Source organism: Hyla sarda, chromosome 3 (genome assembly GCF_029499605.1).
Source record: "Hyla sarda isolate aHylSar1 chromosome 3, aHylSar1.hap1, whole genome shotgun sequence".
NCBI classification, from domain to species: Eukaryota; Metazoa; Chordata; class Amphibia; order Anura; family Hylidae; genus Hyla; species Hyla sarda.
The window spans coordinates 434106384-434131712 of NC_079191.1; the positions used below are offsets into that span (position 1 = coordinate 434106384).

The window sequence follows — 25329 nt, forward strand, 5'->3', positions numbered from 1 at the left end:
GAGGAAGAAGACAATAGGAGCTCAGCATTTCCCTCCCTATAGATAGAGAAGACAATAGGAGCTCTGTCTCCCTATCCCTATAGAGGAAGAAGACAATAGGAGCTCAGTCTTCCTTTAAGAAGAAGAAAAAGACAAAAGATTATGCTCCCAGCTCAGCCTCCCCCTCTATTTAGATGGAGAAGACAATAGGAGCTCCCCTCCCTCCAACTATGGATATAGAAGATAATAGATGTTGCTGATAGCTCAGCCTCCTCCTCCCTGCAGATGGAGAAGACAATAGGAGCTCAGCCTCCTCCTCCCTGTAGATAAAGAAGACAATAGGAGCTCAGCCTCCCCCACCCGTAGATAGAAAACACAAAAGGAGCTCAGCTGAAAGCTGTCTGGACATACTGGGAGTTGTAGTTTTGCAACAGCTGGAAGCACATTAGTTGTAAAATACTGCTCTGAGCATTGCTGTTGGTTTCCCATCCACTGCCCAGACCATGATACCTGCTGCTTAGCATGCTAGGAGGTGTAGTTTTGCAACAGCTGGGGGCATATTGTTTGGGAAACACTGCTATATGGGATGATTGAACAGAATGTAATGCAACACACAAACATTCAGCCACAATGTATTTCCGAAAACAAAGGGCAGATATAGTGACATAAGTCGTGGATCCTGAGAGTTAGAAGGAAACCAGAAGTATAATGAATACAGCTCTGGATGTGGCAGGTGACACTGACTATTTATGAAGTCACTATACAGTGGTCCCTCAAGTTACAATATTCATTGGTTCCAGGACAACCATTGTATGTTGAGACCAGAACTCTATGGAAACCTGATAATTGGTTCTGAAGCCCCAAAATATCATCCAAAAATAGGAAAAAGTGAGGATTAAAGAAAAATAAGTAGATAACTAATATAGATAAAGCAAATCCTTACATATAAAAGTAATAAAGATCTGCTGGAGCTGTAATCACTGTCTATGTCAGTGTTTCCCAAGCAGGGAGCCTCCAGCTGTTGCAAAACTACAACTCCCAGCATGCCCGGACAGCCAAAGGCTGTCCGTGCATGCTGGGAGTTGTAGTTTTGCAACAGCTGGGGGCACCCTGCTTGGGAAACACTGGTCTATGTAGAGGACAGGAGCTTCTTCAGGGTCCTGTACAGTCCCACACAGTGTCCTAAAAAAAGTAACATGGAGTCACCTTCACCTGGTGTCCAAAGGAGCAGGTAACCCTGGTACAGGTAAAGTGTACAGAACATGTAATACCTCCCTGTACTGTAGGGGGCGCTACCAGACACCAGTCAGTGCATACACTTCAGTAATACAGGTAAAGTGTACAGAACATGTAATACCTCCCTGTACTGTAGGGGGCGCTACCAGACACCAGTCAGTGCATGCACTTCAGTAATACAGGTAAAGTGTACAGAACATGTAATACCTCCCTGTACTGTAGGGGGCGCTACCAGACACCAGTCAGTGCATACACTTCAGTAATACAGGTAAAGTGTACAGAACATGTAATACTTCCCTGTACAGTAGGGGGCGCTACCTGACATCAGTCAGTGCATACACTTCAGTAATACAGGTAAAGTGTACAGAACATGTAATACCCCCCTGTACTGTAGGGGGCGCTACCAGACACCAGTCAGTGCATACACTTCAGTAATACAGGTAAAGTGTACAGAACATGTAATACCTCACTGTACTGTAGGGGGCGCTACCAGACACCAGTCAGTGCATACACTTCAGTAATACAGGTGTTTTACCAGTAAATGCCCATTCTGATTGGTCAGATCTTCCAGCCATTGCCGCGTTTCACAGATCTGGACTGTCTGTACATTGTATGTTGAGTCTGGTTTCAACTTACAATGGTCCAGAAAAGACCAGTGTATGTTGAAACTATTGTATGTTGAGGCCATTGTAAGTTGAGGGATCACTGTACATAGGCCGTCATCTCCCTCCCCCCTATGTTGCTGTATTTATAAGAGACTTCTCATTATATGGCGGTATCATTTCTTGTCCAGTGAAATCAGCTGTAATAGATGTATTAGATCCGGGGGCCCTCTTCACATAAGGGGTCCTCGAGTCCCACACCTGCTGTTCCGTAATTGCGTTCTCTCCGGCAGCGTCGCCCCCATTACCTGCAATTCTCAGTCCATCAGGAAAATTCATCAACCGTTCCCGCCGCCATTACAATAATGCAGTTAATCTGACATATATTGTCGCAGTGGACAGATTAGCAGTGCGGCCGGACGGACAGGAGGGGGGGTGGCGGAGGAGGGGGTTAATTACTTATATTCAATAAGACGTAATGTGGCATCAATACGAGCTGGCCCCCGGAATATTGGCTCGCCAAATCAAGATGTCGCTGCTTGTCGCCGCTTTTTAGCTGATATGATTAAATGCGGCTGAGAGCCACTTCACAGCGCGCACCGTGTAATGGAGGAATTATATCTCTGGTACAATGGGCGGCGGGAAATCATACGGCGAAGTGTTCTGCGCACCATGCGGAGGGAACGGGCCCATCACACAAATAATAAATAACACCATCGAGCATGAGCTTTATAGGTAACATAGGAATACAGTACAATATAATACATTGTCTGCCCCAGAGATATCACAATGAGCTGTTACATAGGACTGCAAATAAACCTACCACACTCTCCGCCCTTAGAGACTGCATAGAGTTATGTATGCTTTTACATAGGACTGCAGGAGAATGTACTTCATTGTCTTCAGAAAGTTACCCTACCTCCTGCTGCACCTCCTGCCACCCTCCCTCCTGCTGCACCTCCTGTCACCCTCCCTCCTGCTGCACCTCCTGTCACCCTCCCTCCTGCTGCACCTCCTGTCACCCTCCCTCCTGCTGCACCTCCTGCCTGCTGCACCTCCTGTCACCCTCCCTCCTGCTACACCTCCTGCCTGCTGCACCTCCTGTCACCCTCCCTCCTCCTGCTGCACCTCCTGTCACTCTCCCTCCTCCTGCTGCACCTCCTGTCACCATCCCTCCTCCTGCTGCACCTCCTGTCACCCTCCCTCCTCCTGCTGCACCTCCTGTCACCCTCCCTCCTCCTGCTGCACCTCCTGTCACCCTCCCTCCTCCTGCTGCACCTCCTGTCACCCTCCCTCCTCCTGCTGCTGCACCTCCTGTCACCCTTCCTCCTACTGCTGCACATCCTGTCACCCTCCCTCCTCCTGCTGCACCTCCTGTCACCCTCCCTCCTCCTGCTGCACCTCCTGTCACCCTCCCTCCTGCTGCACCTCCTGTCACCCTCCCTCCTGCCGCACCTAGTGTCACCCTCCCTCCAGCTGCACCTCCTCTCTTTGCTGTTACCATCCCTCCTGCTGCACCTCCTGCCACCCTCCCTCCTGCTGCACCTCCTCTCTTTGCTGTTACCATCCCTCCTGCTGCACCTCCTGCCACCCTCCCTCCTGCTGCACCTCCTGCCACCCTCCCTCCTGCTGCACCTCCTCTCTTTGCTGTTACTATCCCTCCTGCTGCACCTCCTGCCACCCTCCCTCCTGCTGCACCTCCTCTCTTTGCTGTTACCATCCCTCCTGCTGCACCTCCTGCCACCCTCCCTCCTGCTGCACCTCCTGTCACCCTCCCTCCTGCTGCACCTCCTGCCTGCTGCACCTCCTGTCACCCTCCCTCCTCCTGCTGCACCTCCTGTCACTCTCCCTCCTCCTGCTGCACCTCCTGTCACCATCCCTCCTCCTGCTGCACCTCCTGTCACCCTCCCTCCTCCTGCTGCACCTCCTGTCACCCTCCCTCCTCCTGCTGCACCTCCTGTCACCCTCCCTCCTCCTGCTGCACCTCCTGTCACCCTCCCTCCTCCTGCTGCACCTCCTGTCACCCTCCCTCCTCCTGCTGCACCTCCTGTCACCCTTCCTCCTACTGCTGCACATCCTGTCACCCTCCCTCCTCCTGCTGCACCTCCTGTCACCCTCCCTCCTCCTGCTGCACCTCCTGTCACCCTCCCTCCTGCTGCACCTCCTGTCACCCTCCCTCCTGCCGCACCTAGTGTCACCCTCCCTCCAGCTGCACCTCCTCTCTTTGCTGTTACCATCCCTCCTGCTGCACCTCCTGCCACCCTCCCTCCTGCTGCACCTCCTGCCACCCTCCCTCCTGCTGCACCTCCTCTCTTTGCTGTTACTATCCCTCCTGCTGCACCTCCTGCCACCCTCCCTCCTGCTGCACCTCCTCTCTTTGCTGTTACCATCCCTCCTGCTGCACCTCCTGCCACCCTCCCTCCTGTTGGACCTCCTGTCACTCTTCCTCCTTCTGCACCTCCTGTCACCCTTCCTCCTGATGCCCCTCCTGTCATTCTCCCTCCTGCAGGTAAACCAACTACACTATATGTCATCACATGGTGATCACTGTGTATTATGTGCTCATTTACACAGGACTGCAAGTAAATTGACTACATTATTATGTTATGTGCTGTTTACAATATTATTTGTCCTCACAGAACGATCACAATATATTATCTGTTATTTACACAGGACTGCAGGGAAAATTACCACATTGCAGGGAAATCATGTTTCGTATGTGGTTTTGCAGAGGACTGCAGGTACTTCATTTCCAGTACTAAAGGCGAAACCATAACGATCTTTGGTTTTACATGAGGCTTCCGGCTTATTGCTGGCTTACTTAGGACTGCAGACAAACCTACAACATCATCTATTTGTAGAGAAATTGCTATGTACTATCTAGGCCAGTGTTTTCCAACCAGGGTGCCTCCAGCTGTTGAAAAACTACAACTCCCATTATGCTAAGCAGCAGGTATCATGGTCTGGGCAGTGGATGGGAGACCTACAGCAATGCTCTGAGCAGTATTTCCCAACCAGGGTGCCTCCAGCTGTTGCAAAACAAAAACTTCCAGCATGCTAAGCAGCAGGTATCATGGTCTGAGCAGTGGATGGGAGACCAACAGCAATGCTCAGAGCAGTATTCCCCAACCAGGGTGCCTCCAGCTGTTGCAAAACTACAACCCCCAGCATGCCCGGACAGCCGAAGGCTGTCCGGGCATGCTGGGAGTTGTAGTTTTGCAACAGCTGGAGGCACCCTGGTTGGGAAACAAGGCTCTATGCTTTCACATAGGACTGTTAGAGACACCTCTGATTCCCAGCAGCCTCTCTGTCTGCTGTTTAGCTGCTGGCTTACCGGTATGGGAAAGTATGTGCTCCGGCGCTGCGCTGCAACGTGGTCAGGCTGGAAACCCTCCCGGGAGTCATCAGCGACTAAGTCATCCCGAACCACTGCTAAACCTCAACGTTTGCTAAATTTTTTTGCAACATAAGCATAACAATATAAAATAAAATAATAATAAATAAATAAATTTAAAAAAACAGCGGCCTAAGCAGACGAGAGGATGACGTGAAGCTATTCCTGGCTCCGATATCCGTGTGTATTTAATGAGCGGTTACTAAGCCGCTTATAGATCTGAAGAGTGTTCTGCTCAGCTATTATTAAATATTACCAAGGAGAAAATGTTACTAAATGTTCCACCCCCCCCCAAAAGGATGCAAAATGGTAGATTCCACATGATGGTACAGTACAGATTATGAGGTATTGTGGACTGTCGCTTATAGGATAGAAGCTCTATCTGTATACTGCTGCTGCTATATCTATGGGATCAGAATATATAGTTGTTATACACCTCCCCTCCAGCTCTATCTGTATACTGCTGCTATCTCTATGGGATCAGGATATATAGTAGTTATACACCTCCCCTCCAGCTCTATCTGTATACTGCTGCTATCTCTATAGGATCAGGATATATAGTAGTTATACACCTCCCCTCCAGCTCTATCTATGTACTGCTGCTATCTCTATAGGATCAGGATATATAGTAGTTATACACCTCCCCTCCAGCTCTATCTGCATACTGCTGCTATCTCTATGGGATCAGGATATATAGTAGATATACACCTCCCCTTCAGCTCTATCTGTATACTGCTGTTGCCATCTCTATGATATTAGTATATAGAAAGTAATTATACACCTCCCCTCCAGCTCTATCTGTATACTGCTGCTATCTCTATAGGATCAGGATATATAGTAGTTCTACACCTCCCTTCCAGCTCTATCTATGTACTGCTGCTATCTCTATAGGATCAGAATATATAGTAGTTATACACCTCCCCTCCAGCTCTATCTGTATACTGCTGTTATCTCTATGGTATCAGGATATATATTGTGGTTATACATTAGTTATAGTAGTTATACACCTCTTCTGAAGCTATTTTCACACATTGCATCTTTTGCTGCTTTTTCTGGTTTTACGGTTGTCCTACAATTGTGCAAATTATAATAAAAATTTGTCATTTTTACAACAATTTTGGAAAACTGCAGCAAAAAATACAGCCAAGATACAGTAAAATCTGTGAAAAATGCAGTTAAAAACTCTCTTTCTGAACACCCCAAAAATCTTCATAAAACACCTCAATTGTGACTGTAGGTCAAATCACTTTCTCCTCAGGCCATACTTCTCTAAAAACGCACTAAGACTGCACACAATGTGAACTGACCCCAACCCATTTACCTCCAGCACCAGTAGCCTAATTACATGACCAGGTGCAGTGATCAGACTCCTCGCCCCCTCTCTGGAAAGCCAGATGATTCATGAGAAATGTAGGCTGCATTAGAAAATCATCCAGGTTGCCTCCAGCTGTTGAAAAACTACAACTCCCAGCATGCTAAGCAGCAGGTATCATGGTCTGGGCAGTGGATGGGAGACCTACAACAATGCTCAAAGCAGTTTTTCCCATCCAGGGTGCCTCCAGCTGTTGCAAAACTACAACTCCCATTATGCTAAGCAGCAGGTATCATGGTCTGCGCAGTGGATGGGAGACCTACAACAATGCTCAAAGTAGTATTTCCCATGCAGGATGCCTCCAGCTGTTGCAAAACTACAACCCCCAGCATGTCCGGACAGCCTTCGGCTGTCCGGGCATGCTGGGAGTTGTAGTTTTGTAACAGCTGGAGGCACCCTGATTGGGAAACAATATTCTATGCTTTCACATAGGACTGTTACATGACCAGGTGCAGTGATCAGACTCCTCCCCCTCTCTCTGGAAAGCCAGACGATTCATGAGAAATGTAGGCAGCATTAGAAAATAATTTCAGTGATATAATTGCAATCAGTATGGCTCAAAAACACATGCCTGCCCCATCAGCTCAAACAGGTAGGCACAAGTCATACACAAGAACCTCTACATTATTCTACAATAATAGCCTATGTTACTGTATAATTGTAAGACACAGACTTACAGACTTTCCTGGGCACAGCTTTACCGGCTTGTCATCTCTGCCATCACCCCCCCCCCCCCCCCCCCCCCGCCCCCAGCCCTGACTCTGGAGCACTACAAGGCCCAGCTTTAATCCATTCTTAATTACTCCTGCATTAAGGTAATGTTATGGAAATCTGTTGCTGATTCACGCTGAGACTGTGCTTCACCCCAGGAAGACCTGCTAAAGACATTATGTACTCGACAGGAGCAGGTAACCTTCACTCTGCGCTCCGCTTACAATTTTTTTAATTCTTTATTTTGGGGGAAAAAAAAATACCCTTCATTTTTCTCTTGTGTGTAATGCAGTTTTTTGGGATTTTTATATTTAAATTTTTTTATAGTGTGTATCTGTATAGGCATTTTATCTGCTGCATTTTTCGAGATACATTAGTCGTGATTATTTTTTGAGCAGCCGTTGGTCCACAGTTTGGAGACTGCGGCCCTACAGGAATCAATGTTCAGTTTTTCTAAATATCCAGCTCCAAATCCCATTGCTGTTCAAAGATGGGCATGCTGGGAGTTGTAGTTTTGCAACAGCTGTTGTTCCACAGTTTGGAGACCACTGCTCTACAGGGTTCAGATTTTCTAAACATACAGCTCTAAATCCGATGATTCAAAGATGACATATAGGCTGCCAGCAGCCACCACTAGAGGGAGCTCACTGAATACTGTATTTACATTGACTTCCATAGTAAAACTGTATACAGTACAAGTAAAGCTACTGAACTGTAATTTAAAAAATTTCTACAACGTTCTCATATACATTTAGGTTCCATTCCTTACCATTTTAAGATCTCTGTTTGTTGTTTGTGAATGGAAACACTAACTTTTTTTTTTACATCCAGAGAATAAAAATCTGCACGATCTTGGTTAAAGGAAATCCCCGCAAGATAGGGGATAAGTGTCTGATCGCGGGGGGTCCAAGCACTGGGACCCCCTGCGATCTCCTGTACGGGGTCCAGGCATTGCTGCAGCTGTGCACGGCTGATGCGCGTGTGCCCCCCCCCCCCCCCCCATACAGCTCTATGGGAGAGATGGGGATACACGAACGTTGAAAACCTCTGCCTCTCCCATAGAGATACATGGAGGGGGGCATGCCGGCCACGGTGTCATGCTGCGGCTGACACGCCTCCTGTACGGTAGAGCCGCAGCAGTGGGGATAAGTGTCTAACGCTGCAGATCTCCTTTAAAGCGGTACTCCGATGGAAAACAATTTTCTTAAAATCAACTGGTGCCAGAAAGTTAAACAGATTTGTAAATGACTTCTATTTAAAAATCTTAATCCTTCCAGTACTTATCAGCTGCTGTATGCTCCACAGGAAGTTCTTTTCTTTTTGAATTTCCTTTCTGTCTGACCACAGTACTCTCTGCTGACACCTCTGTCCAGGTCAGGGACTGTCCAGAGCAGGAACAAATCCCCCATAGCAAACCTCTGCTGCTCTGGACAGTTCCTGACATGGACAGAGGTGTCAGCAGAGAGCACTGTGGTCAGACTAAGAAAAGAACTTCCTGTGGAGCATACAGCAGCTGATAAGTACTGGAAGGATTAAGAGTTTTAGATAGAAGTAATTTACAAATCTGTTTAACTTTCTGGCACTAGTTGATTAAAAATAATAATAATAATAATAATAATAATAATAATAATAATAATAATAATAATTGTTAACCCTTTAACGTCAGGGTCCAGTCCAACGAGATCCTGCCCCTTTTGGATGTCACAAGAAAACCTGACCAGTCAATGGAGTCTGATATACAATGGATCCATCAGAACTATCACCGCTCCATTACGAACAGAAGCCAAGGACAATAGTGTGAACAAAGCCTAAGGACCACATTGCACTGACAAACAAGAAAGCGCCTAGACCTGTGTTTCCCAACAAATCCCAGGATGCCCAGACAGGCCTTGGGCTATTAGGGCATGCTGGAAGTTGTAGTTTCGCAGCACCTGGAGGTTCACAGTTTGCAGACCACACGTCTAGACCAGTGGTCTCCAACTTGCGGACCTCCAGATGTTGAAAAACTACAATTCCCAGCATGCCCGGACAGCCAACGGCTGTCCGGGCATGCTGGGAGTTGTAGTTTTGCAACATCTGGAGGTTCGCAGGTTGAAGACCACTGGTCTAGACCAGTGTTTCCCAACCAGGGTGCCTCCAGATGTTGTAAAACTACAACTCCCAGCATGCTGGCAGTTGTAGTTTTGCAACATCTGGAGGCACCCTGGTTAGGAAACACTGGTCTAGACAATGCTCTTTGAGGAAGCATACTGGACTGATACATTGTATCAAGAACCTATCTAGACAGCAGAGTGATTTGTGCTGTTCTCCTGTTCTAGTAACTTGTTACAATGTATCAGTGCAGGAACAAATGCATTAGTAGGAAGTAGTGTTTCCTAACTAGTACGCCTCCAGCTGTTTCAAAACTACAACTCCCAGCATGCCCGGGCAGCAGGAGTCATGGTCTGGGCAGTGAATGGGAGACCAACTGCAATGTACATATTATGTTTCTCCAGTTATCTCCAGAGCTGCATTCACTCGTGTAATGCATTGTAGCAGATAAGTCTTTCCTATACGGCAGTGTTAGGCTAGGTTCACACTGCGGAATCTCCGGGCAGAAAGTTTCCGCCCAGAGATTCCGAGTGCGGCCAGCACTGAATCAGTCGGCGCTAGGACCGTGCGGACACTGCAGTCTCCAATAGACTGCAATGCGTTCCGCGAGTATTTCCGCCTGAAGAATGAGCAACGCCATTTTTCAGGTGGAAATTTCCAAGCGGATTTTCCCTTCACAAATTCCGAAGTGTGAATTTGTGAACGGAAACCCATTCACTATATTATACATTTTAGCAAGCGGAATTTCTGCCTGCAATTTCAAAGCGGAATTGCAGGCAGAAATTTCGTAGTGTGAACCTAGCCTAACCCAACCAGTGTGCCTCCAGCTGTTGCAAAAATAAAACTCCCAGCATGGCTGTCAGCTGGAGGTACCCTGGTTGGGATACACTGCTCTGAACATTGCTGTTGGTCTCCCATCCACTGCCGAAACCATAATGCATGCTGCTTAGCATGCTGGGAGTTGTAGTTTAGCAGCAGCTGGAGGCACCCTGGTTGGAAAACACTGCTCTGAGCATTGCTGTTGGTCTCCCATCCACTGCTATGACGACGATACTCGTTGCTTAGCATGCTGGGAGTTGTAGCTTTGCAACAGCTGGAGGCACCCTGGTTGGGAAATACTGCTCTGAGCATTGCTGTTGGTCTCCCATCCACTGCCCAGACCATGATACCTGCTGCTTAGCATGCTGGGAGTTGTAGTTTAGCAGCAGCTGGAGGCACCCTGGTTGGAAAACACTGCTCTGAGCATTGCTGTTGGTCTCCCATCCACTGCTATGACGACGATACTCGTTGCTTAGCATGCTGTTTGTTGTAGCTTTGCAACAGCTGGAAGCACCCTGGTTGGAAAACACTGCTCTGAGCATTGTTGTTTGTCTCCAATTTACTGCCCAGACCATGATACCTGCTGCTGAGCATGCTGGGAGAGGTCGTTTTGCAACAGCTGGGGGCACCCTGGTTGGAAAACACTGCTCTGAGCATTGCTGTTGGTCTCCCATCCACTGCCCAGGCCATGATACCTGCTGCTCAGCATGCTGGGAGAGGTAGTTTTGAAACAGCTGGAGGCACCCTGCTTGGGAAACACTGGTCTGGAGTCAAGACTGGATAGCAAGCCCTAAGCTGTGAGGGGGGGGGGGGGGGGGTGAAACAAGAATGCTCCCATTCACTGACAGCAAGCAGAGAAACAAGAACGGCACTGACGTCGCCAGACAGAGAAATAGTCTGACAATAGGAGCCCCCGGAATGGTGTGACCTCCGCATTTCAGGGCCCGACCGTCTCTGTGGAGAAACCTTAGACAGTGCGCAGACTGACAAGCATTATGTGCCTCCCTCCTCACACAATGGACCCCCCTCCATGCCGCTCGGCACAATGGCGCTCTCCTTTTGCTTGCATTAACAATTCATAGCCGCCCGGCGATGTATTTTTAATCTATTTCCATGTTGCGTCGCATTGTCGGCTAATTAGTTTCCTCCGGACCCCGGGATGAGTTTCACCGGATGAAATGGAAGACGCGCTTATTTAATGACAAGTTTCCACTTGGTGCTACATAAGCATTGCTCCATTATAGGCTTCATTACGCACAGATGGGGGGGGGGGGGTGGTAGATGCAAGGCGTTTATATGAGGCGGAATCTTCGGATAAAAGGACCTTTCTGATGCTTCCGAAAACTGGGTGACATGCTCTGAAATCCGTGCTTCCTAACCAGGATGCCTCTAGCTGTTGCAAAACTACAACTTCCAGCATGCCCGGACAGCCGAAGGCTGTCTGGGCATACTGGGAGTTGTAGTTTTGCAACAGCTGGAGACACCCTGGTTGAGAAACACTGCTCTGAGAATTGCTGTTGGTCTCCCATTCACTGCCCAGACCATGACACCTGCTGCTTAGCATGCTGGGAGTTGTAGTTTTGCAACAGCTGGAGACACCCTGGTTGAGAAACACTGCTCTGAGAATTGCTGTTGGTCTCCCATCCACTGCCCTGACCATGATACCTGCTGCTTAGCATGCTGGGAGTTGCAGCTTTGCAACAGCTACCGGCACACTGTTTGGGAAACACTGCCTTAAAGGGGTATTCCAGGGGAAAAAAACCTTTATTTTTTTTTATTTTTTTTAATATCAACTGGCTCCAGAAAGTTAAACAGATTTGTAAATTACTTCAATTAAAAAAATCTTAATCCTTTCAATAATTATCAGCTGCTGAAGTTGAGTTGTTCTTTTCTGTCTGGCAACAGTGCTCTCTGCTGACATCTCTGCTTGTCTCGGGAACTGCACAGAGTAGAAGAGGTTTGCTATGGGGATTTGCTTCTAAACTGGGCGCTTCCCGAGACGGGTGTCATCAGAGAGCACTTAGACAGAAAAGAACAACTCAACTTCATCAGCTCATAAGTACTGAAAGGATTAAGATTTTTTTTATAGAAGTAATTTACAAATCTGAATTCGGGTAGAATACAGACATAGCGCACATCTACAATCTTGTATAATGATCTGATTGCTTCTCAGCATAATATCAAAGACTAACAGGTTGTTAGTATACAGTTTTGATCAAAAAGTACAAGCCCACTCGCCACGTCAAGGCCACCTATTCAGAGTGGGTCCCTAACATCCCTAGCATAAAATGGCGTAGCACCGGGCGGCGACCACCACCGCCGCAACACCAGTGCCCACGGGGGGGGGGAGCGACCCACTGGCAGAGCGGCCCCAATGCCACTCAAACCAGTCATGGGCCGCACCCGCCCGCAGACACAGCGCCACGGCAGCAACGGACACCGCCCCGCACCACACCAGTGTGAACAAGGTGTAATGGCTCACTTACCATGCTCTCCCAGTCAGACTGGGAGGCTGCTAGGAGTGAAATGGCCCTAGTGTGGCTAATTACCACCTATATAGGGTTGGGCTGAGGGGGCTGAGGGGGTGGGGAAGAGTGCAGCACATGTTCAAACAAAAACTGGGACTGGGAGAGCATGGTAAGTGAGCCATTACACCTTGTTCACACTGGTGTGGTGCGGGGCGGTGTCCGTTGCTGCCGTGGCGCTGTGTCTGCGGGAGGGTGCGGCCCATAGACTGGTTTGAGAGGCATTGGGGCCGCTCTGCCAGTGGGTCGCTCTCGCCCCCGTGGGCATCTGTGTCGCGGCGGTGGTGGTCGCCGCCCGGTGCTGCGCCATTTTATGCTAGGGATGTTAGGGACCCACTCTGAATAGGTGGCCTTGACGTGGCGAGTGGGCTTGTACTTTTTGATCAAAAATGTATACTAACAACCTGTTAGTGTTTGATATTGTGCTGAGAAGCAATCAGATCATTATACAAGATTGTAGATGTGCGCTATGTCTGTTTCTACCCGAATTCATAATTTACAAATCTGTTTAACTTTCTGGAGCCAGTTGATATATATAAAAAAAGTTTTTTCCTGGATAACCCCTTTAAAGGGGTACTCCACTGGAAAACATTTTTTTTTTTTATCAACCGGTGCGAGAAAGTTAAGCAGATTTGTAAATGACTTCTATTAAAAAATCTTAATCCTTCCAATACTTATCAGCTGCTGTTATGATTCATAGGAAGTTATTTTCTTTTGGAATTTCTTTCCAGTCTGACCACATTGCTCTCTGCTGACACCTCTGTCCATGTCAGGAACTGTCCAGAGTAGGAGAAAATCCCCATAGAAAACCTCTCCTGCTCTGGACAGTTCTAAAAATGGACAGAGGTGTCAGCAGAGAGCACTGTGGTCAGACAGAAAAGACATTTAAAAAAGAAAAGAACTTCCTGTGGAGCATACAGTAGCTGATAAGTACTGGAAGGATTAAGATTTTTTAATAGAAGTAATTTACAAATCTGTTTAACTTTCTGGCACCAGTTGATTTAAAAATAATAATAATAATAATAGCAATAATAATTATGTTTTCCACTGGAGTACCCCTATAAAGCATCAGCAGTACTCAAATCCCAGGGAAAAAGTGTTGTCACTTTACTGCTGCTGCAAAGTAACCTCATTGTATCAGTGGGTAGAGGAGCAGAATGATGGCTTTATTGCTCTGTGATAGATCTAGATAAGAAGGCACTCCAGTATGATAAATAGAGATGAGCGAACTTACAGTAAATTCAATTCGTCACAAACTTCTCGGCTCGGCAGTTGATGCCTTATCCTGCATAAATTAGTTCAGCTTTCCGGTGCTCCGGTGGGCTGGAAAAGGTGGATACAGTCCTAGGAAAGAGTCTCCTAGGACTTTATCCACCTTTTCCAGCCCACGGGAGCACCTGAAAGCTGAACTAATTTATGCAGGAAAAGTCATCAACTGCCGAGCCGAGAAGTTCGTGACGAATCGAATTTACTGTAAATTCGCTCATCTCTAATGATAAACAATAAAGTTGGCGCTATAGGAGTTTTAATGTAGTCTTATTATACAGCGTATCTGACTATAATGTCGTTTTGGTACCTGTACAATCCGATCTGTTCCTGAACGTATATTTCTAAAGAATGTACAGTCAGTTCTTGCTGACGAGGTGCTCTGAGAAGTCCCGGGGGTAACAGGAGACTGCCCCGGCCGGTGGCGCCTCAATCGTATACCTCCTTGCTCGTGATGCTGCCTGATGGTATTTGGTGACGTCACTACAGATGCCGGTAGGCCCCAAAATTCCTTTCCGACGCATTTCAGAAACAAATGCAATTTCCTTCGTCTGGGATGCCTCACCCCCTAACACAAGCGCCACACCTCCTCTATTCATGTTTATGCGAGGAGGCGTGATGGCTGTGTACTAGCCGCCTGAAGAACTCCTACAAAGTATGATTTAAAGGGGTACTCCGGTGGGTAACTTTATTTTTTTAATGAACTGGTGCCAGAAAGTTAAAACAGATTTGTAAATGACTTCTATTAAAAAAAAAAAAAAATCTTTACCCTTCCAGTACTTTTTAGCAGCTGTATGCTACAGAGGAAATTCTTTTTTTTTTCTTGTCCACAGTGCTCTCTGCTGACACCTCTGTCTGTGCCAGGAACTGTCCAGAGAAGCATAGGTTTGCTATGGGGATTTTCTCCTGCTCTGGACAGTTCCTGATACGGGCATCAGGTGTCAGCAGAGAGCACTGTGGATAAGAAAAAAGAAATTCAAAAAATATAGATTTTCCTTTGTAGCATACAGCTGCTAGAAAGTACTGGAAGGGTAAAGATTTTTTTTATAGAAATAATTTACAAATTTGTTTAACTTTCTGGCACCAGTTGTTTTCCACCGGAGAACCCCTTTAACTGTCCGGCAGGCAGGTGCAGAGAATAGTCAGGTCAGGGGCAGGGAGATGGGACGGTGTAGGCGCTGGAGAGAAGATTTATTGTGGGCTGAAAAAAGAAAGGGGGACACACATCAGTGCGGAGGAAGGGAGAGAGCGTGGCAGACGAGCAGCTTATCCCTGATGGGACTTCTGGAAAAGTTGGGTGACATGCGGTGTGTGCGGAAGCCAGCTATCACAGTCTCCTGAAGAGCTTCAATATGGCCGCTTTACCAGAGAGATATAGGGGGAGATTTATCAAAACCTGTCCTGAGGTAAAGTTGCTGAGTTGCCCATAGCAACCAATCAGATCGCTGCTTTCATTTTTAACAAGGCCTCTGCAAAATGAAAGAAGCGATCTGATTGGTTGCTATGGGCAACTCAGCAACTTTACCTCTGGGGGAGATTTATCAGAACCTGTCCTGAGGTAAAGTTGCTGGGTTGCCCATAGCAACCAATCAGATCACTGGTTTCATTTTGCAGAAGCCTTGTGAAAAATGAAAGAAGCGATCTGATTGGTTGCTATGGGCAACTCAGCAACTTTACCTCAAGACAGGTTTTCATAAATCTCCCCCATTCTCTTCAGGAGATTGGGAAATCTGGGTGGCAGGCAGTACACAGTGCAGGGCTCACTGTACCCACCCAGCTTTCCCAGTCTCCTGAAGAGATTATCTGTCTGGTAAAGCAGCCAAATATATCATTGTGGTTCAGGCAACACCGGGTACTCCGCTAGTAATATATAAATATATTGGTGGGAAAGGTGAGTTTACACGGTTCAGGGCATAAATTGTGCCCAGAAAAAAAAAACATTATGGCGCACACTAACTGGTACAAACAGGTGGGTGTGGTTTATTGAATGTGGGTGTGGTCTTAAAGGGGTACTCCACCCCTATGCACCATACAGGTGTTTGTGGTTTATTGAATGTGGGTGTGGTCTTAAAGGGGTACTCCACCCCTATGCACCATACAGGTGGGTGTGGTTTATTGAATGTGGGTGTGGTCTTAAAGGGGTACTCCACCCCTATGCACCATACAGGTGTTTGTGGTTTATTGAATGTGGGTGTGGTCTTAAAGGGGTACTCCACCCCTATGCACCATACAGGTGGGTGTGGTTTATTGAATGTGGGTGTGGTCTTAAAGGGGTACTCCACCCCTATGCACCATACAGGTGTTTGTGGTTTATTGAATGTGGGTGTGGTCTTAAAGGGGTACTCCACCCCTATGCACCATACAGGTGGGTGTGGTTTATTGAATGTGGGTGTGGTCTTACAGAGGTACTCCACCCCTAGACAGGTGCATACAGGTGGGTGTGGTTTATTGAATGTGGGTGTGGTCTTACAGAGGCACTCCACCCCTAGACAGGTGCATACAGGTGGGTGTGGTTTATTGAATGTGGGTGTGGTCTTACAGAGGTACTCCCCCCCCCTAGAGAGGTGCATACAGGTGGGTGTGGTTTATTGAATGTGGGTGTGGTCTTACAGAGGTACTCCACCCCTAGACAGATGCACACAGGTGGGTGTGGTTTATTGAATGTGGGTGCGGTCTTACAGAGGTACTCCACCCCTAGACAGGTGCATACAGGTGGGTGTGGTTTATTGAATGTGGGTGTGGTCTTACAGAGGCACTCCACCCCTAGACAGGTGCATACAGGTGGGTGTGGTTTATTGAATGTGGGTGTGGTCTTACAGAGGTACTCCACCCCTAGACAGGTGCATACAGGTGGGTGTGGTTTATTGAATGTGGGTGCGGTCTTACAGAGGTACTCCACCCCTAGACAGATGCAAACAGGTGGGTGTGGTTTATTGAATGTGGGTGCGGTCTTAAATGGTCACTCTCATTAAAACTTCATTTTTTTTAAACCAAGTATATTAGAGATATTTTTTATGTACCATAAGGAGTGCAATAGCAAAAGTTAGTTTTAATGAGAGTGACCCTTTAAAGGGGTACTCCTCCCTTAGACAGGTGCATACAGGTGGGTGTGGTTTATTGAATGTGGGTGTGGTCTGTACTCCGCCCCTAGACCTCTTATCCCCTATCCGAAGGATAGGGGATAAGAGGTCTAGGGGCGGAGTACCCCTTTAAGACCACACCCACATTCAATAAACCACACCCACCTGTATGCACCAATTAGTGTGCACCATAATGTTTTTATTTTTCTGATCGCTTGCCTGGCAATGCATCTCATCTCTTGCACTAACAATGTATTAGTTTAGAGCAGTGTTTGCCAATCAGGGTGCCTCCAGCTGTTGCAAAAAAAAAACAACTCTCAGCATGCCCGCACAGCCTTTGGCTGTCCGGGCATGCTGGGAGTTGTAGTTTTGCAACACCTGGAGGCACCCTGATTGGGAAACACTGCTCCAGTGACTGCAATCCAGTGAGTCAAAGGGAACATGTCAGTACCACCTGTGAACACTAGAGGTCACTGTGGAATAAAACTATTAAACAAAGCAGCGATTTCTATTCTAACAGCGTCAAAACAGGAAATAATGGGTCCGGGCCGGTGGGTATACTGGTATACTAGAGATAGCGGCATACTGTAGGACAGGTGGAGTGAATAGTGCGGGACCCCCACAGCTCATAGCTGAGGATTTGTTGCATTGCTTTAGTCTGGCTGTCCAGGCATGCTGGGAGTTGTAGTTTTGCAACAGCTGGAGGCACCCTGGTTGAGAAACACTGGTTTAGAGCATAAGCACAAATGCTCTCCTGCCTTGAGGGTTTGTTACAATGTATCAGCCTGGAGCACTGGTTGGACATCTTTGTAACAACTGATATGTGGATTTTTATTTATTTATTTTTAACCTCTGGAAGAATATTTCCATTCACTGACAGGAAACATCTTAAAGGGGTACTCCAGTGCTGCAAAACTTTTTTTTTTTTTTTTTAAATGAACTGGTGCCAAAAACAGATTTGTAAATTATTTCTATTAAAAAAATCTTTAGCCTTCCAGTACATATTAGCAGCTGTATGCGACAAAGGAAATTATTTTCTTTTTGAATTTCTTTTTTGTCATGTCCACAGTGCTCTCTGCTGACACCTCTGTCCGTGTCAGGAACTGTCCAGAGCAGCATAGGTTTGCAATGGGGATTTTCTTCTGCTCTGGACAGTTCCTGACACAGGTCATCAGGTGTCAGCAGAGAGCACTGTGGAAAAAGACAAAAAAGAAATTCAAAAAGAAAAGAATTTCCTCTGTAGCATATAGCTGCTAAAAAATATTTTTTTAATAGAAGTAATTTACAATTCTGTTTAACTTTCTGGTACCAGTTCATAAAAAAAATTAAAAAAATAAAATAAAAAATGTTTTCCACCGGAGTACCCTTTTAACCCTTAAAGGGGTACTCCGCCCCTGGCATCTTATCCCCTATCCAAAGGATAGGGGATAAGATGTCAGATCGCCGCGGTGCCGCTGCTGGGGACCCCGGGGATCGCCACTGCGGCACCCCGCCATCATTACTGCACAGAGCGAGATCACTCTGTGCGTAATGACGGGCGATACAGGGGCCGGAGCAGCGTGACGTCATGGCTCCCCTCCGTCATGGCTCTGCCCCGTGATGTCACGAGAGGCGGAGCCGTGACGTAAAGATGCTCCGGCCCCTGTATTGCCCGTCATTACGTGCCGAGCAAACTCGCTCTGTGCAGTAATGATAGCGGGGTGCTGCAGCAGTCATCCCCGGGGTCCCCAGCAGCGGAACCCTGGTGATCTGACATCTTATCCCCTATCCTTTGGATAGGGGTTAAGATGTCTAGGGGCGGAGTACCCCTTTAAGGAGCAGGACAATTTTATTTTTGCATTTATTCCTCCTTACCTTCTAAAAATCATAACTCTTTTATACTTCCATTTACAGACCCATATGAGGGCTTGTTTTATGCAACAATTTTACTTTGTAATTAAATCACTTATTTTACCCAAAAAAATATTATTTATGTGGGGAAATTGAAAAGAAAACCGCAATTTATGAAATTTTGGAAGCTTTTGTTTTCACGCTGTACACTTTCCAGTAAAAATGACGTTTTCTTTATTCTGTGGGTCAATACGATTAAAAGGATCCCCATGTTCTATTCTTTTCTATAATTGTACCGCTTTAAAAAACATCTCAAACTATTTTAACAAAATTAGTATGCTTAAAATTGCCCTATTTTGACCACCTAAAACGTTCAAATTTTTCCGTATACGGGGCGGTATGAGGGCTCATTTTTTGCGTTGTGATCTTTAGCTTTTATTAATACCACTTTTGCTTAAATTTTACTTTTTAATCAATTTTTATTATTGTTTTGGGAATAAAAAGTGACATAAAAGCAGCAATTTAGGACTTTTTTACTTATTTATAATGAACATTATATTTTGAAAGTTCGGACATTTACGCACGCGGCAATACCAAATATTTTTATTAATAAACAAATATGTTCATAATTTTTTTTTTATGTTTAAACACTTTTTGGGGGTAAAATGGGTAAAAAGGGACGATTTACATTTTTATTGGGGCAGGGGATTTTTAATTTTTTAACTTTATTTTATTTATTTTTCTTTTTTTTTTACACTTTATGTCCCCATAGGAGACGATTTATAACAATCATTTGATTGCAGATACTGATCAGTGCTATACATTGAACATAGCATTGATCAGTATTATTGGCGATCTCCTGCTCTGGTCGGCTCGATCTCAGACCAGAGCAGAAGTCCCATGGAGAAGGACAGAAGTAGGTGAGGGGACCTCCGACCACCATGCTGGATGATCGGATCTGTATTAATCACGGCGTCTGAGGGGTTAATGGCGGACATCAGCGTGATCGCTGATAGTAGCCGGGACCTGCTGTGCACGATGCGAGCACTGGTCCGATGCTCGTGGTCATAGCATGGCGTAAATGTACGTCATGGTGCACTAAGTACTACCGCAACATGACGTACATATATGTAAATTGTCGTTAAGGGGTTAAAAAAAAACAAAAAACAAAAACAAAGTAGAACAGAAAGTTGCATATTTTTCACAATGTCATATATAGAAAGGGAATCGTTATTTTCGGGGCATTTCACCCCCATTACTGTAAGGAGATTTTACTGATTGACTAAAGCAGCGTTCAGCTGGGGCCATCAGGGCATGATGGGAGGAATAATCCTGCACTAGAGGAAACATATCTGACAATAAGACAAGGATACGGCGCCCCCTCCCCCGTATACAGAGAACCAATACTTGACCCAGAAAAGCAGCCGGCGGGCTGGCGTAGGTGAGCGGCGCGGTGCGGGGCCGGTGGATGCGGCTGGAGGAGCGGAGAGATAAGAGCTGTAATCAGCTTTGATTAATTACACAACCTGCTGCCATGAGGACGGGCACCGGTGATGGCACCATACCAGGGCGCGCGCTGCCATCTCCAGACTACCTGCTCCTGACAAACAACAAGAACGAATTTTAAATCACTTTGAAAAGATGTTTTTGTGCTAAATATAAATTTATCTGAAAAGTAAGAAAATAAATAAAAAAATACTTGTTTTACTGTATAAGGACGGCCCTGTTAACCCTGATGACAAACATTTGCCATCTATACCCCCCCCACTACACCCCACCATGTTCTGTCTATACCCCCCACTACACCCCACCATGTTCTGTCTATACCCCCCACTACACCCCACCATGTTCAATCTATACCCCCCACTACACTCCCCATGTTTTATCTATACCCCCCACTACACCCCACCATGTTTTATCTATACCCCCCACTACACCCCACATGTTCAATATATACCCCCCACTACACCCCACCATGTTGTATCTATACCCCCCACTACATCCCCCATGTTTTATCTATACCCCCCACTACAGCCCCCATGTTTTATCTATACCCCCCACTACATTCCCTATGTTCTATCTATACCCCCCCACATGTTCCATCTATACCCCCCCACTACAGCCCCCATGTTTTATCTATACCCCCCACTACAGCCCCCATGTTTTATCTATACCCCCCACTACACTCCCTATGTTCTATCTATACCCCCCCAACTATATCCCCTATATTCAATCTATACCCCCCACTACATCCCCTATGTTTCATCTATACCCCCCACTACATCCCCTATGTTTCATCTATACCCCCCACTATATCCCCTATGTTCAATCTATACCCCCCACTACACCCCCCCCCCCCCGTGTTCTATCTATACCCCCCACTACATCTCCCTGACCACCATTTCCTCTCGCTCTCCGCAGTCTCCCTGAATCCCGCTCTATTCCGCAGCTCGTATACATTAGTCACCGCTCCGTCCGTCCGCTCTTATTTTCGCAGACTTAGAAAGCAGATTCGATGCCTGGGACTATATTTGTTCGTCCTATTTTTAGAGTAAAATAATGTTCGTCGCTAAGTTTCTTCTCCCCCGAGGATCGGCGACTGCCAAGAACCAAAATTAATTCACACGAGAGCCACCGGGGATAAAAGTCATCATCGAAAAAAATAAACAAAGATTTTCTGCTGAACCATGTCGACTGCAAGAAGAACAGCCGCAGCATTTCTTTCTTTATATTTGTTATTTTCCGCTCGGTTCTTGGAAGAGAGGGGCAGGAGACATCTTCAGGATTCATGTGACCTTTGACCTCAGGACCAAAAACAGGACCAAGCTGTAAAATTATGGCTCTGCCGCTTAAAGGGGTTATTCTTTTTTCTATATATCAACTGGCTCCCGAAAGTTAAACAGATTTGCAAATTACTTCTATTAAAAAAAAAAATCTTAATCCTTTCAGTACTTATGAGCTGCTGAAGTTGAGTTGTTCTTTTCTGTCTAAGTGCTCTCTAATGACACCTGTCTCGGGAACTGTCCAGAGTAGAAGCAAATCCCCATAGCAAACCTCTTCTACTCTGTGCAGTTCCAGAAACAAGCAGAGATGTCAGCAGAGAGCACTGTTGTCAGACAGAAAACAACAACTCAACTTCAGCAGCTGATACTTATTGGAAGGATTAAGATTTTTTAATTGAAGTCATTTACAAATCTGTTTAACTTCCTGGAGTCAGTTGATATAAAATAAAATATATAATTTTTTTCCTGGAATACCCCTTTAACCCCGTATCTCCCAAATCAATCTCAATTCATCTTAGGATTTGGGATGTGTGACCTTTCGAAAAGTCACAGTTTTGCGCAACGGCCACCCCAGCAGGGACCAGGTCCAGGCAGCCTTGCGGCTGCCTGGACCTGGTCCCTGCTGGGGTGTCCGTTCCGCAAAACTGACAAGCGCGCTAAACATTAGCTCCAAGTCGTGCGTAAACATTAGGCGGCATTTTTGTAAATGAAGATCGGTTGCGCCTGGTGCACACTAGTGTGACGCAAAGGTGAAAAACACGAAAAGTGGCATGTTAATAAAAGGACCCCCCAGACCTATTGTTTAGCTTGTGAATTACATTGTGACACTTTTGCAACTTATCTTATTCTAAATCCCCCACATCAGTATAAAAGACAATTACCTTCTCTCAGACGATGGACAATGAAGGTGAAGCCCGTGGTGCGCGGGTGCAGGACGTAGTCATACTTCTCAAGGGCGTTCTTCTCTGCAAACACGTGACTGCGGGCTTTGGTATTCTCTAGGAAAAAAGGGAAAACGTATTCGTTTTTGCAACAATATAAAAATATAATGTAACTCAGGATCAGGACAGGATAAGTAATGTAATGTATGTACACAGTGACCTCACCAGCAGAATAGTGAGTGCAGCTCTGGAGTGTAATACAGGATATAACTCAGGATCAGTACAGGATAAGTAATGTAATGTATGTACACAGTGACCCCACCAGCAGAATAGTGAGTACAGCTCTGGAGTATAATACAGGATATAACTCAGGATCAGTACAGGATAAGTAATGTAATGTATGTACACAGTGACCTCACCAGCAGAATAGTGAGTGCAGCTCTGGAGTATAATACAGGATATAACTCAGGATCAGTACAGGATAAGTAATGTAATGTATATACACAGTGACCTCACCAGCAGAATAGTGAGTACAGCTCTGGAGTATAATACAGGATATAACTCAGGATCAGTACAGGATAAGTAAAGTAATGTATGTACACAGTGACCTCACCAGCAGAATAGTGAGTACAGCTCTGGAGTATAATACAGGATATAACTCAGGATCAGTACAGGATCAGTAATGTAATGTATGTACACAGTGACCTCACCAGCAGAATAGTGAGTGCAGCTCTGGAGTATAATACAGGATATAACTCAGGATCAGTACAGGATAAGTAATGTAATGAATGTACACAGTGACCTCACCAGCAGAATAGTGAGTACAGCTCTGGAGTATAATACAGGATATAACTCAGGATCAGTACAGGATCAGTAATGTAATGTATGTACACAGTGACCTCACCAGCAGAATAGTGAGTGCAGCTCTGGAGTATAATACAGGATATAACTCAGGATCAGTACAGGATAAGTAATGTAATGTATCTACACAGTGACCTCACCAGCAGAATAGTGAGTACAGCTCTGGGGTATAATACAGGATATAACTCAGGATCAGTACAGGATAAGTAATGTAATGTATGTACACAGTGACCTCACCAGCAGAATAGTGAGTACAGCTCTGGAGTATAATACAGGATATAACTCAGGATCAGTACAGGATAAGTAATGTAATGTATATACACAGTGACCCCACCAGCAAAATAGTGAGTACAGCTCTGGAGTATAATACAGGATATAACTCAGGATCAGTACAGGATAAGTAATGTAATGTATATACACAGTGACCCCACCAGCAGAATAGTGAGTACAGCTCTGGGGTATAATACAGGATATAACTCAGGATCAGTACAGGATAAGTAATGTAATGTATGTACACAGTGACCTCACCAGCAGAATAGTGAGTACAGCTCTGGAGTATAATACAGGATATAACTCAGGATCAGTACAGGATAAGTAATGTAATGTATATACACAGTGACCCCTCCAGTAGAACAGTGAGTACAGCTCTGGGGTATAATACAGGATATAACTCAGGATCAGTACAGGATAAGTAATGTAATGTATGTACACAGTGACCTCACCAGCAGAACAGTGAGTACAGCTCTGGAGTATAATACAGGATATAACTCAGGATCAGTACAGGATAAGTAATGTAATGTATGTACACAGTGACCTCACCAGCAGAATAGTGAGTACAGCTCTGGGGTATAATCCAGGATATAACTCAGGATCAGTACAGGATAAGTAATGTAATGTATATACACAGTGACCTCACCAGCAGAACAGTGAGTACAGCTCTGGGGTATAATACAGGATATAAGTCAGGATCAGTACAGGATAAGTAATGTAATGTATGTACACAGTGACCTCACCAGCAGAACAGTGAGTACAGCTCTGGGGTATAATACAGGATATAACTCAGGATCAGTACAGGATAAGTAATGTAATGTATATACACAGTGACCTCACCAGCAGAATAGTGAGTACAGCTCTGGGGTATAATACAGGATATAACTCAGGATAAGTAATGTAATGTATGTACACAGTGACCTCACCAGCAGAATAGTGAGTACAGCTCTGGGGTATAATCCAGGATATAACTCAGGATCAGTACAGGATAAGTAATGTAATGTATATACACAGTGACCTCACCAGCAGAACAGTGAGTACAGCTCTGGGGTATAATACAGGATATAAGTCAGGATCAGTACAGGATAAGTAATGTAATGTATGTACACAGTGACCTCACCAGCAGAATAGTGAGTACAGCTCTGGGGTATAATACAGGATATAACTCAGGATCAGTACAGGATAAGTAATGTAATGTATATACACAGTGACCTCACCAGCAGAATAGTGAGTACAGCTCTGGGGTATAATACAGGATATAACTCAGGATCAGTACAGGATAAGTAATGTAATGTATATACACAGTGACCTCACCAGCAGAATAGTGAGTACAGCTCTGGAGTATAATACAGGATATAACTCAGGATCAGTACAGGATAAGTAATGTAATGTATGTACACAGTGACCTCACCAGCAGAATAGTGAGTACAGCTCTGGGGTATAATACAGGATATAACTCAGGATCAGTACAGGATAAGTAATGTAATGTATGTACACAGTGACCTCACCAGCAGAATAGTGAGTGCAGCTCTGGAGTATAATACAGGATATAACTCAGGATCAGTACAGGATAAGTAATGTCAGTGTTAAACTCAGGCCATGCAGAAATGGAGGAAATAATGCGCCCTA

At 45.7% G+C, this 25329-nt stretch overlaps 1 protein-coding gene across 2 annotated transcripts in view; it reads right to left on the reverse strand.

Annotated features, from left to right (window-relative positions):
* The window catches only part of LCLAT1 (lysocardiolipin acyltransferase 1), a 135484-nt gene that overhangs the window by 31058 nt on the left and 79097 nt on the right, over positions 1–25329 (reverse strand). For both annotated transcript variants that reach the window (XM_056568542.1, XM_056568541.1), the window contains one exon: positions 22570–22686. In XM_056568542.1, coding sequence (XP_056424517.1) covers positions 22570–22686 — 117 coding nt within the window. The remainder of the gene's footprint in view (positions 1–22569; positions 22687–25329) is intronic.